The following is a 15,015-nucleotide window of genomic DNA, read 5'->3' on the forward strand; positions in this document are numbered from 1 at the left end:
CCCAATATATTTGAGAGAAGAACATATAGTTTCTAGGAAAAATCAGCTACAAAAAAAGATGCAGCAATGAAGGGAAAAATTTTTATGTACACCGAATATGTGATTTCTAAGTATATCTATTAACCCCTTGCACTTGTGTCATTGTTAAAAACATCTATATGGAGCATTTTGAGAAATTGGGTCTTGACTTGGCACAACACAAACCACTGTTATGGCTATGGTAAGGTGATGATACATTTGTGGTCTGGCCTCATGGTTCAGAGCAGTTACAAAATTTCCTCTGCCACCTCAGTAGTTCAAGGCCTTCCATCCGATTCGCTATGGAAATACAGTCCTACAGTACAATTCCTTTTTGGGTTCTCTGGTCATCAGGAAAGACATGACACTGCCAACCAAAGTCTCTGGAAAACCTACACACAATGGCCAATATCTCAACATCAAATCTAACCATCCACGCAATGTAGAAAGAGGTTTAATTCAGAGTCTTCAAACAGAGCTTTCATCATATGCCAAGAACAACAAGATCTGTTTAATGAGATCAGTAGTCTGGGACATGATCTTCAGCTCAACAGTTATACCCAAGTTTCATTGACTCAGTTATTAATTCCAGGGGTAGCAGTTGATGAGTAAAGAGGAAAAGCCTCTGGGCTCTGTATGTGAAGGGTGTTTCAGAAATTTCGAACCTATATGGAATCATTATAATGTGAGGACCATCTTAGTTTGTTGCATGAAATGTTCACCTCCCTTTCTATCTTAATTTCTCTTAGTGGGGGGTGGAGTCCAACTAGGTTCACTCGGCATGGCGGCCACTGATGGGCCTATTGTAGCCTGCCCTGGGTGATTATGATGATGAAGAATTTGGTGGAATGAAGATTGGCAGGGGAAACCGAAGTGCTCGGAGAAAACCCGCCCCAGCGTCACTTCGTCCACAACAAATCCCACTTGACCATCCATTTCTATCTTAGTTTCACGTCTGTGCATGATTTATCACAATATTTATTCCATATTTATCCGTTATCTCCTTTCAATGTAGCCTGATCTCAGGTATTTATATAGCTGTATTTAATCTGACATTGGTTGCCTGATATAAACACAAGGACCCGGCCCTCCAAGTTGGGGGAGTCCTGAATCTGAGACATTTGACGTGAAAATGACTGCGTTCGCAAGAACCAGCAGCAAATGTAAGTGAGAGACCCATCCTCTCCTCAGAAAGGACGTTACATAAGGACTATAACCGCAAGTGTTCAGTTGGAAAATAAAAATTCTGCTTGTGGGTCTCAAGGGCGCTTGCTGTCAAAAAGAACTGACAGGCAGTAAACTGTCAGTCATAAAGTATGAGTATGAGGAGTGAGCCATAAAAACAGGCCCTCCAACTGTGACCTTCAATGATCTATTGTGCTTCCCCTTTGGATTAACCCTTTATTAATCCTACACTTTGAACGAAATCTGTCGTAAAGTAACTCTGACTCCGACACAGGTTGTCCAGTGATTAGGATTAGCTCTAATTATAGGACACAGCACGGTAGGTGTCTCTCTGCTCACCTGAGGACAGAAATAGATCCAGTTTCCAAAATGTTGTGTCCTCTGGTTTTCAGAATACTGGATGATAGACCAAGTCCAAAAACCCAGTAATTCTGAGCATCAGTATAACTGGTCATAATAAGCAAATTATAACAGTAATTATCAGTAATTATTTGTAATATATTTTCAATTTATATATGCAGTTGTCCTATCTAAAATTATTATGGCTCATATTTTATTTAATCTTACTAATGTGATCTACAAATTTAGAATCAAATTTTAATAACACAGATCTGTTTGTCATTAATTGATAATCATAACAAAGATGGCTGCTGATAGTACAATTTTAAACATGTATTGAAGAGGCTGTTAACACCTCTCTAACTTGTATGAACATTTAACATAGAACTGATTATAAATGTGTGATGCTGGAAGACACCTAATTGGTAATTTAAGTGATCATATGAAATTGTGACTATGTTTTTATAGTAAGTTATTTAATTCATGAAGAAAGCAGTCTTCTTGGATTTGGCACCGTGTATATGTGGTGTTAACCAACGTTTCGCTTGCGGATTTCTTATATTTTTCCTTCTACCCTGAAGATGGAGGCGATACGTTCCTCCGAAACGTTGGTTAACACCACATATGCTATACCTCTAGACCAACCTCTTCAGTGCAACACAATGATGCAACACTTGTTTGGTCATGGTCCAAGAAGTAGGAAAGTAGGATCACAGGGTTTGGACTGGATTCAACTTGATACAGTAGGGCCATGTGGCATGCTCTTGTGAATGTGGAAATGAACTTTCAAGTTCCACAAAAGGCAGGAAATTTCTTGGCCAGAGTACTACAAGCTCCTCATCAAGGATTGCATGTTCCATGGAGTTAGATACACTGAAGAACTTACGTGGGGCACTGACTATATCATAGACAGCAGAAGGCTGGTCAGTGTCTTTGACAGGCAACTCGTGTGGGCTTCGTTCCAGCAACTGGTTCTGCCTCAGTGCTGGAATGGGTTTGCTTCCACCTTGACGACCTACTGTGGTTAGTCGCTGTGGTGCTGGGCGACTGAGATCTCTCTCACTACCATAACGGCCATGAAGAGATGATCCTCCAGGACGACGGGGTTGAGGTTGTGGCTGAGTACCACTGGATGGCAAACTAGAAGGAGCACTGCAAGTAGAAAAATATTTACTTTTCAATCACTTCCAAATCTTTGTTAAAAAAAAGGGGGGGCAAAGGTATCCCTGAAACAGGCTGTGGAGGCCCATAGGGTTGTGCGATGTTGAGGTTCCCACATTTTCTAGACAATTGGCTCATAGATGGCGGTAAGGTTGTCAGCCTTATGCACCGACCACCATTTACCTCCATGAATATTACAAGAATATTCCTGGTACTCATTTCTGTTAGAGACTGAGTTGACCCCAGAGTCATAGTGTGGCTGGAAGGATTAAGTGAATTAAAGAAATCCAATGACCTCATCGGGACTTGAACCCATGACCTTCCAGCTTGTAGCATAGTGCCTCAACTAACTAGGCTACTGCGTGCCCTCTCCAGATCTTTGTACTATCATATTTTCCAGAATATATGATAAAGTAATTTTCTTAATGAAGCACATGAAAAATTTAGAGACTGTCTTACAGTGGTAAACAAAACAATAAATGTTTATGTCACCAGTGGAAATAAAAGTTTTTAGTGCAGGTCAGTGTTTCTTTGTACATATTCAGTGTGACAGAATAAGGCAATTTCTGTGCAACAAGGTCAGCACTGAGGAGGAGGTACTGCTATCAGTCAGATGATGTACGTGGAATCAACTAGGAATCAAGAGAACCAGTTTGTTTAACTTTGTAAATAACTGCTTCTCTCTTCATGAATCTTGTGGTTACAATTACTTACTCCTGAAACAATCCACACCCATTATCTAGAAAAAAGTGCACATGCATGTGCACGGGGACAGAAACAGCAATGCTGGTACAGGAATATGAAAACGTTTTGCCTTTTACAGAGTACTTAGAACAAATTCAACCCAGTATGACAGGGAACTGGACCTAATCAACTCATCTTCAAAACAACTGCCATGAAAACATTTTCAGTATGGCAATCATTTCAAGCAATAAATTCATGCAAGAGGGTAAGTGAAATCTACTACTGAAAATACTAGATGAACAGGAACAGAACTCCAATGGATACCTTCACAAGGCAGTGGACAAGCAGTTACCGATCAAAATTCTTATCCAAAAAATATTCAAGAAAGGGCAGCAGAAAGGTATAAAATGAAAAAGTAACAACAGATATTGGAATATACTATTGAATAATAGAAAACTAATACCTGTCCTGTAAAGGCTATCTGAAACAAGTGCTTGGCTGTACAACTACACAGATTATCCATTTACCCATCTCATATTGCACTGTGGCTGAAGAATACTGGACAAAATTTTTACAGATGGCAAAAGAAAACTTCCCCCCAAAACTACTGCAGTCAACTTTATCTCCTATTTAATAAAATGATAAAAGACCTAATTTTCTATAGGCCTATGGCATGAATTAAGTTCTTCTGTGAACTTGCCCATTTACATTCTATAATTTTCAGAATTTCAGCACTATTAAAACTTTACCAAAGAAGCACCAAGTATATGGCAAAATCTGTATTTCTAAATTAAACAGCCATGAAGTACCTAGTATGTGAACGATCAATGCTGGTGCTTCGAGGTCTGGTGCCAGATTTCCCACTGACAGGTGATGTCTCTTCCGAACTTGAGTCTTCATTGTTATTGCTGTTGCCAACTTGACTCAGGTTCACTGGAATAAGTTACAGAACAACTAATACTGTATAAAGAAAAATTAAGAGATAATATTACAAATTATGCATGTGGATCCCCACCAATGGTATTTCCACCTTATTGTGGTGGTGGGGTTTGAGAGCTCCTGAGACCCTGAGAGCTATGCTGGCGGTAGTGTAGCTACTAACTAAAAATGTTACTAGAACAACTAGATAGCTATAAACTAGATATCACTGCTATACAAGAACTGAGGTGGTTGGGTAAAGGAGTCATGGAAAAGAGGGATCATGTTGTACTCTATAGTTGTCAGAAGAAGAGTTACATGTTTGGAACAGGTTTTATTGTTAATAAAAAAAGGAAGCATCTTATTTTAGACTTCCAGGCAAAATCTCACGGAACACGTACGCTACGAATTAAGGGAAAGTTTTTTAACTATAGCCTTATTTGTGCACATGCCCCAACAAAGATAAAAGTGATGAGGAGAAAGACTCCTTTTATGATGAATTGGATGAAATATATGGCGAATGTCCAAAAAGGGACTGTAAAATAATCATAGGGGACATGAATGCTAAAGTGTGGAAGGAGGATGTATATAGATCGATTATTGGAAAACATAGCCTACATAACAAGTCAAACGATAATGGGATGAGATTAATAAATTTTGCTTCCTCAAGAAACATGGTAGTAGGTAGTACAAAGTTTAATCATAAGGATATACATAAACGAACCTGGAAATCCCCTGATGGTAATGTGTTTAACCAAACTGATCACATCCTAACAGATGTAAGACATTGTTCAGACTTGATGAATATCAGGAGTTACAGGGGGGCCAACATTGACTCTGATCATTACTTAATAATATCAAAGATTAGAAGTCGAATATCTAATGCAAGGAAGATACATGGATCCCAGGCTAAGAAACTGAATTGTGGAAAATTGGTGGAACAAGGAGTTGCAACCAGATATACTGGATCAATTAGTGAATGCCTGGCAGGTCTCTCTGATAGTGAAGCCTGGAGGGACCTAAGAGATGTTATTATAAATGCTGCTGGTACAGTTTTAGGAAGAATGGAAAGGATAAAGTATAAGAATTGGTTTGATGGAGAGTGTGAGCAAGTGACAAATAAAAAAAACCAGGCATATAAGAGAATGCAGCAAAGGAACCATACTCGAGGGGCTGTGGAAGAATACTGTGAAGCGAGAAGAAAAGAAAAAAGATTGCATAAAAAGAAGAAAAGGGAATATGATAAACAAGAACTGATTGAACTGGAGCATTTAAGAAGTTCAAACGAAATTAGAGCGTTTTATCAAAAACTAAACAAGAGTCGAAAGGACTTTCAACCTAGAATAACCTTATGTAGAGATAAAGAAGGCACGATATTGAGTAGTGATGAAGCAATACTGGAAAGATGAGCATAATATTTTGAGGAATAATTAAATGGTAATGCCTCTAAACAAGCGGAAGGTATGACCATAGACCAGAATCAAGGAAATTTTGAGGCTGAAGAGCCAGCACCGACAATAATAGAAGTAGAACAAGCTATCAAAACATTGAAAAATAATAAAGCTCCAGGAACGGATCTCATCACGGCAGAATTAGTGAAATTTGCAGGCCCAGAATATACTAAGCACTTACATCAGCTAATAGTTAAGATATGGATAACTGAAATAATCGCAGAGGAATGGAACCTAAGTACTGTATGCCCTATCCATAAGAAAGGCAATGTCATGATATGCTTTAACTCTAGAGGAATTAGTCTGTTGTGCACAGCATATAAAATATTTTCCAGCATTCTATTTAACAGACTCTCTCCCTTTGTGGAAGGCATAATTGGGGATTACCAATGTGGATTTTATCAAGGAAGATCAACTAACGATCAGATTTTCACTATTTTCCAGGTCCTTGAAAAGTGTGATGAATTCCAAATTGAAACACATCATCTTTTCAATGACTTCCAATCAGCCTATGACTCCATAGATAGAGAAAGTCTTTTTTCTGGCAATGGAAGAGATGCACACTCCACAGAAGTTAATCACGTAAGTCAGAGCCACTATGAGAAAGACCCAATGCCAAATTAAGATTCAGAATATGTTGTCCAGCCCTGTAATAACTAGAAATGGAGTTCGACAAGGGGATTCCCTAGCCTGCCTTTTATTAAATATAGCATTAGAGAAGGTCGTTTGAGATGCAGGCATCAACACAAGGGGAATTATATTCTATAAGTTAGTTCAAATTTTGGCATTTGCAGATGATATTGATATAATTGGTAGAACACAAAAATCTATGAAAGAAGCTTTTCTTAATTTGGAAAGAGCAGCAAAAAAGATGAATCTACAAATTAACCAAAATAAAACAAAGTACATGCCGCTAACCAAGAAAGACTGTGCTAATGGACCTGCATATATTGAAATTGGCTCATATAAATTTGAGGTTGTATGTAGTTTTACTTACCTTGGATCAGAAGTTAACTGTAAAAATTACATCAGTGATGAAATAAAAAAGCATGTACTTGTGGCAGATAAATGTCTCCACGGCCTTAGGAAACACCTGAAATCCCAACTAATACCCAGGAAAACCAAAACTTACTTACTTACTCATGGAGCTGAGTCCTTCTTGAGGAGCTGCCAATTCTGCAGCTACTCAAGAATTTCCCAGAATTTTGTGGAACCTGAAGGTTCATCACCGTGTTCACAAGAGCCCTCCACTGGTCCCTATCCTGAGCCAGATTTATCCAATCCATACCATACCATCCTATCTCTCTAAGATCCATTCTAATATTGTCCACCCACCTATGCCTTGGTCTTTCCTGTGGTCTCTTTCCTTCTGGTTTTCCCACCAATATCCTATATGCATTCGTCTCCCCCATTCGTGCTACATGACCTGCCCACCTCATCCTCCTTGACTTGATCATTCTAATTATACTTGGAGAAGAGTACAAGCTATGAAGCTCCTCATTATGCAGTATGTATGATGTATAAAGTGCTTATAAGATCAGTGCTATCTTATGCCTCTGAGACCTGGCCACTGTCGAGATCAGGTGAAAGACTGTTAAGTATATTTGAAAGGAGGATCCTGAGATATATCTTTGGACCAGTGGAAGAAAATGGAATATGGAGGAAGAGGTATAACCATGAGCTATCCAGACTATTTAATGAACCAGACATTATTGGATTTACAAAGGTAAAAACGCTTGAATGGGCTGGACACATGATACGTGCCAGTGAGGATTAGAATGATTAAGAAAATACCATGATTGAGATGGGAAGAATGTGTGTGGGAGGACATAAGAATTTTGGGTGTAAAGAACTGGAGGAATGTAGCATCGAATGGAGAAGAATGGCGAACAATCCTGAGGAAGGCCAGGGCTCACAAAGGGCTGTTGTGCCAGTGGTGATGATGATGATGATGATGCATGTGGATAATAGTAAAGTTACTGGTATACGCATAAAATAAGACAAGCTGCATCAGTTGACTAAGATAAGTGTCATGATTATTAAGACATGGCTCATGCTTCTAGGGATTAACAGGAAACAGTGAATAAGCATCACAGATGGTGGTCACTGAACAACTTATCTTATCTCATAATTTAAAAGTTCTACATTTATCACACAAAAGTCACACTGTCATCTGACATAAGCTCTTTGCTGAAGGGCTCTCAGAAAAACTGTCTACAGCAGTGTGGCCTTGGACAGGAAACAGTGCAGACTGGTAACAGAATTGTTAACTGCCCACTGTACTCTGAGATGGCAACTACATATTATGGACCTCTGGGATAATGACATATGCAAAAACGTGGGCAGGAGGAGAAATCCTCCTATGAGTACCACACACTTTGTCAGTGCACAGCCAGAAATCTTTGGCTCTGCTGTGGTGGACCCAACAAATACTAGAAGGACCTCAGTCAAATACATTCTAGCCCTAGCGCATAGGACAAGGCTCTTTTGAAAAGTTCTGGTGAAAACTGGGGCACATAATGGACCGAATGTGGTCTGGGTGCTTGGGTGACTAAAGGTTTTCCTCTCATACAATACTTAGTACTCAACCACCTGGCATACTAAGTCAGTCTACATTTACATTCTTACAGCCAAAGTCTACTGTACTTCACTTTAACATGTAATTTAAAAAGTAAGCTGAAATGCCTTGTGACTGGTCACAAGATAATTACCAGAAGAGTAAGCAGTAGTAAGACCTCTTCGCCTGACATTCTGGTTGCTGACCATACTCTTGCTGCCACCTAAACTTGTCACTTTGTTCTGAGAACTGATAGTGGGTCGCATCAAGCCATTCACTCTGGATGATGATGAGACATTCGATCGCTGTGCCAAACTGAGATCACTTTCTGAGTCACTCTATTGATGTTAACAGATAAAGATACATATTAGGAGTACTTAATAATAGCAAGTATTTACACGCAAAACTTGCCTTCTGATATATACACATAAAAAATAATATATATATATATATATAACTTTTTTAATTTTTAATTTTGTGGGGCGGGGTGAGGTTGAGCCCACCTGGTACATCAGCCATTATGAGAACTGGCACGGGGAGACCAAAAGTACTCGGAGAAAACATGCCCCAGTGCCACTCTGTCCACCACAAATCCCACATGACCTGACCTGAGACCAAACCTCAGCTGCTGCAGTGGGAAGTTGGTGACTAATGGCCTGAGCTATGGCACAGCCAACAAATACACATAACTAAAAAATTTATATAAGAAATATTATACTTTTCAGAGGAAAAACTGCTATCTGCTCCAGCCAACAGTTTTTATATTGTTGTTCATAAGATCTGAAGAACTTTGATCTTACATTTGTGAGTGTCAAGTCTACAACACAAAATATAACATAATACTGTGCCTAAAAATGCACAGATCCATTGCACATTCATAAAACTTGTGTAAATATGGACAGGGAGATGTTACTAAACAGTGCTGTGATAATACAGCTAGATGACAGTGTTGTTTAGTATTGTTACACTCCGCTGCAGGGCATTACCTCATTAAAACATCCACACTTTGAGTAATGCAAGTGGATTCTTAAGTAAAGATGGGATGCAATATGTTCTTAAACGTGCTTTCATCATTTATATATGATAATAAATAATTTGTTAAATTTAATACACTTAAGACTGGGGCTAAAAATGTACCTGCTACTGGTCTCCACCAATATTCCTATGGCGAGCATATTGTGGAGCCCTGCCATGTAACAATGGTCACATACCTGGTTTAGCATGCCCATTGAAGTGCTTCTTGTCATGTTGGAGTTGTTACTCAGGCTTGTGGTTCCAGCTTTGAGCCCATGTCGAGGAAGGGTGCGGCTGCCAGCAGCACCACTCTTGCTGGTCAACTTACCTGAAACTTAGAGCCAACGCAATACCTTGCAATTTAGAACGCAGCACAATTTCTCTGTTTACAGTATTGCAAAGATGGAAATTTAGGGAAGTCTTAATTACTGCACAGTGTGAAGAATAAAACTCATATAATATTCAAACTCTCAATCAGTTATTTGTGATTAAATATTTAAGATTAATAAAGTACATAGTCTTGGTGTGAACCTGCGGAGACTAGTTAAACAAAGTGAATGTTCTAGCTTTCTCAGCAGCTGTCAACTATGAAATGGGAGTTGATATGTGAATAAGTATGTCCAGGCTCCAGGCACAAATTAATGACAGACTATCTCCACTCCTTCCTGACAACCTCACCTGCATAATGATGTTTCTAAATACATATACCAAGTCATTAACTGCAATGTTTGCCAAAATACTGGATACAGCTCAAGCTCTAGAACTAACAGGATGCAACAGGCAATGACTGAATGGCTACACCAAAGAGACGAACAGTTACTTAATCCTTTAATTTAATTTAACATGAACTGATCTATCAATGATCCTACTAAGCTTAAAATTCTAACTGATTTTTCCTAACTACCATGATTAAAAGAATGTTAAAATTATAATTTTCAAACGCTCAAGTGGGAAGATATCCAGGCATGTATTTTGATACAAAAATACAACTTCTATTGTTATCCTTTTAATGTAAGGCTTTAACCTGGACTGGCCAAAATACATTTTGGCATGCTGTGGTATTCTAGCAGAAAAAATTTGCATTTTCTTCCCTCTGAAGATTCTGACTCATGACTGCTTTATATGTATGTGGGGACATAGAAGCATGGCAGCTTCTAAGGTTATCTGTGCCAGTATAAAAGATGAAGCTACAAATCTGAAAAACAATAAAAGTTAAATCAAGACAATGACTTCTCTAGGCTGTGATGTATGCAGCTCAGCAGACAGAAATTAACACCCAGAGGAACCCACCACCCCAAAGATGGAGACAGCAGGCACCCTCAGAACACCAACTTCCAACCACCAAGCCACATGTCACTGCACTCCAGAAGGCCATCAGTCCAATATTCACTACCATGAGAACTTCAATTTCCTATAAATGAGAAACTGGTACAGTATATAAGTGCTCATCTACCTGTAAACGGGTCTGACAGTAAATTATGAGCAAAAATATGCTTTATGTGATAATACAGCATTAGCATGAGGTAAAAATTCCTGACCTGATAATGAGGTCCTAAAAGATCACGTAAGTAAAAATAAGGACAATTGTATAAAGATTCAAGTCCTAAAATTACACAGAACAACAATTCAGTCAATTTGGAGAGTCCAGTAATGTTCAGAATGCTTTGTTTAAGTAATTTATACTGATAGCATGTGAAGATTTCAACTGACAAATATGAGTTGCTCGATTTCTAAAAGTTCATATGACAAACAGCAAAAGGCAGATTCTCTGCATTAAAAGCATAAATAGCAGCACATCTGAGCATCTACACTAAATTTCAAATAAAGAGGTATCAAAGACTTGCTCAGAGTGCATCAGTGTACACATCATACAAGAGTAGTTTGAACAACCCTTTACATTCAAGTCACAAAACGAAATACTAAGCAGTTTGCATGATTAATATGACAGCAACCACACTCCATACGATGAACATCAACAGCATTTTGTCAAATTAAACATTCATGCTCTCTTTACAAAAACATGCAAATAATATTAACAAACATGGATCCTTCAACAGTATCCAATTCATGTATGATGCACACAGTGAATGAAATGTAATGAATATAACAAACCATGTCCTTTTCTTCAATCTTTTTGATACTAACGATTTATATTTAACACAGAAATTTCCATTTCCATTCCATATGTTCTAGCTGAGAGCAAATTCTTGCAAAAGAAAATTCAGTTCTTCTGTCTAATACAGGAAGCCCAGCCACAATGAAAGTGGTGCTGATCCTAGTGATGCCATATGAATATGATATGGCAATATTTATAAAAGAAACCGTTAATGTGCAGAAAGGTTAATTCCATTAAGAAAGTGACGTGAGCATATATATACCATTACTTAACTGTTCCTGGGTGCTGATCGGACACCCTGTTACATTTCCTTCATGTTTTAGACAAAATTAATAAAGCTATATTTTAAAATATGAAGATAAGCCCTTCATATGCTAATAATCACTGCACATTCAAACTTAATACATCACGTACTGATGAAGCCTTCAGTATTCAGCAAATAATATAAAAAAGGGTGGGGAGCACAATGGTGCAATACATTAACCATTTGTTAGACTTCAGGGAGCCCATGTATTTTCTTGTTTAGGTGCCACTAGAAGTGATTTGGATTATATTGTCACGTGATGGGTGTATGTCACACGACAAATAACTTCACGCCATATTGGATATAGCGAATTTATTGCACATTTGCTCTTACAATTACACAAGTACTGCCATCTGCAGCATGACAGTTCAAGTTTTCTTTCAGCTTAATATACCTGTATTCATCCCCACGGGCTCCTGTAGTCTAACGTGTCAATATAAAGCATTGCCATACTATGACTAATATGATCACTGTTTCCTTCCGCTGCAATTTGACCCACCATATTTTCTTCCTCATCCCTTTGTTATGTGGCAGCACACATAAGATCTGCACCAGTCATGTACTGGAGGCCAGGTTCACAGGTGTGATTTTGCTGCAATTCCATGACCTGGTTTTCAGCATTTTAAGGCACATCACTGCATACACATTTGGAAACATTTTTATCTGAGGCATCGCCTCCCCTAATTTCCAGTATTACTGCCAGACAATCTCTCCTTTTCCAGCTCCAATCCTCCAACTGCTTGTCTGAGATGAGGTGTTCACATTTGTAAATGTTTGTGATTATACAACAAATGAAAAAATCATGCATGGACAAATGGATATCATACAGAATGAAAATCCATAATATATTAAAACAAACTGCAATCATTCATGATCACCTTCCCATCTTGATCATGCTGTGACTTCTGCAGCTGAAACTATAGTCTTACATAACCTAAGAATTAATCCAATATAATGCAAGTGCTTATGTCACTTTCCAAGTACTATGCTGAGGAATGAATCAGTTTTTTAAACTGCTATCAGGGGAAAGAGATGCCCTTAACAAATTTTGGCAATATTCTCTGAGACATGGGTCCAATTCTTTTGAAGTTCGACATCCTGACTGCTTTCAAGCTGACAGAATGTACAGCACACAAGGTAGACAGGCGCTACGCAAGGACACAAAGACTTAAAGTGTGTGGGACTTAAACAGAACAAATGTCCATTTTAAATATAGTCCATATTTAAAAGTTTAAAGTAACAGGAGAGACACCCTACCTTGAACAGGAGCAGCATGCAAGAGCTTCCGAGGTGTTGTATTTGACAAGTCACTCAATGAACAAGCTCGACGCAGACCATTTGAATCACCTGCTTGAGTTCCTTCAACACTGTCTGCTATGCAAATAAAAAATACAAACAAGCGTGCAATCTACTACACAAGCTGAAAAGTGCCAGAGCAAGACTTTTGTCTGTCACATCCAGGTGTGTGTGCTACAGACTACAGACTTTCACAGGTGGTAAGAAAGGCTCTTTACACCTGTGGCTCACTTATATCACACAAAACATGATCAAAAACTTGTACAGAACTTTAAAGAATCACAAAACAAGTGCATAAAGGTGACAGTGGCAACTATTTCACGCATCAACTATCACAACTGGTACATGCGTAAGCTGATGGGTTCCAGAAAGATTTATTCAGCAAACTTAATATAAATTAAAACTTAAGTTTCTTTGGAGGATACAGACTGATGTTATGCACAGAAAAAAACAGATATAAATTATAAAATCCATGTGTGTATGTAGAAAATAATGGAATGAAATAAGAATGTGAAATGTATGAAATTACCTTAAACTTGACAAACCTAAAATTAAATATCACTATTTGAAATCACTGTTGAAATGAGATCCAGTCACTTATATTTTGTGTTGAATCTTCTATCAATAAAATTAATGGAATGCCCAACAAAATTTTAACAGGAAGTTAAGGCAGGTAAAACATATGCATGCGACATTCTCTCTTGAAAAATAACTGAGGATAGACTGAAGAAAGTTGAAGTGACTGAAAGCCATTGCGGATTTATTGGAATTCTGACCAATTCATTTTGTAAGACCTTTTCTGATACTGGCTTGAATGCTGTGGAAGTCCATTCTAACGAAAATTCACAACACTGCAAGAACTGATGCTATAACAAATACTTGTTATAGGCAATTTATAACTTGGAAATGCACAAACCACTCCAAAAATAAAACAGAGTACTGTAGTTGCCAACTTGGACCCAGTGAAAATGCAGGGAATGTACAGTTCACAAGCTTACTTGTGCAAAAAGATGCTACTACCACACTCTTTTAAGTTCCTGTATATTTTTTAGCTTACTTCATAAATTTTCTTTAGGTTCATACTTTAATTCTGTATTTCAGCACCCTGTTGCAAATCTTTAATTAAACGTCTATGTATCCACAGTCCGTCAATAATGCAACAATTGTTTATTCACCATTTAACACTCAACACACCATGTTTTGGCATAGATGGCCATCTTCAGGTGTCTTAATGCATCCAAACTGTTACACTGCTCTGATGTGCAGTAAAACCGCATGCTGCAGTCCATTTAAAAATAATAAAATAATTAATTAAAACCCATTAAAATTTTCTATTAAAATTTTTCATAAAATCTTATTCCACCTCATAAGGGGGCTTTGTCCACTTGTTTAGAGTTATTTTTTATTATTCCATAACGTTTTTTTCAGCAGCCTGTTTTTCTGTTTGTTAGCCTGTTGTTTTGCTATGTCTGCATTCTATAATATGCCCCTTGTTTGTGTGTTGTTCCCTTTAGCAGTGTGTGGTGTTGTCTTCACTAGTCTAGGCTAGACTTATATGTGTGCTCTAGTGAACTGTAAACTGTGTTTATTAGTGAAATGGCTACAATTACTTGTAGTCGTGGATCTGTAAGAGTTCAATAAATGCAATTACCAATCCAAACACGGTCTACAGTCACTCCATCACGTGACAGTATATTAGACTTTGAATGCAGTTATATATGTGGGTGTGTGAAATAAGAATTTTCATACATTTCATTCATTGATTTGTGACAGTACATTTTTTTTTTGCTTCACAATTTTCATTCACTGTATTCAGAGATGTGGTAAGATTAGTTAATCTGAATGTTCACTGTAGTATGTAGTATATGGAATATGGGGATATTTAATTTTAACATGTTCTATTGGGTGAGACAGGGCAAAGAGTTAATTCAAACATTAATGAACATTGTAAACTTACAGTATACAGCATTCA

General features: G+C 37.9%; 1 protein-coding gene across 2 annotated transcripts in view; it reads right to left on the reverse strand.

The window, feature by feature from the left end:
- Window positions 1–15,015, reverse strand: part of LOC111873083 (mitogen-activated protein kinase-binding protein 1) — a 254,773-nt gene that overhangs the window by 5,535 nt on the left and 234,223 nt on the right. For both annotated transcript variants that reach the window (XM_023867486.2, XM_023867487.2), the window contains exons 24-28: window positions 13,005–13,121; window positions 9,525–9,661; window positions 8,468–8,651; window positions 4,197–4,320; window positions 2,429–2,694 (exon numbers count right to left, since the gene is read on the reverse strand). In XM_023867486.2, coding sequence (XP_023723254.1) covers window positions 2,429–2,694; window positions 4,197–4,320; window positions 8,468–8,651; window positions 9,525–9,661; window positions 13,005–13,121 — 828 coding nt within the window. The remainder of the gene's footprint in view (window positions 1–2,428; window positions 2,695–4,196; window positions 4,321–8,467; window positions 8,652–9,524; window positions 9,662–13,004; window positions 13,122–15,015) is intronic.

This window comes from Cryptotermes secundus, unplaced genomic scaffold (genome assembly GCF_002891405.2).
Source record: "Cryptotermes secundus unplaced genomic scaffold, Csec_1.0 scaffold120, whole genome shotgun sequence".
NCBI lineage: Eukaryota > Metazoa > Arthropoda > Insecta > Blattodea > Kalotermitidae > Cryptotermes > Cryptotermes secundus.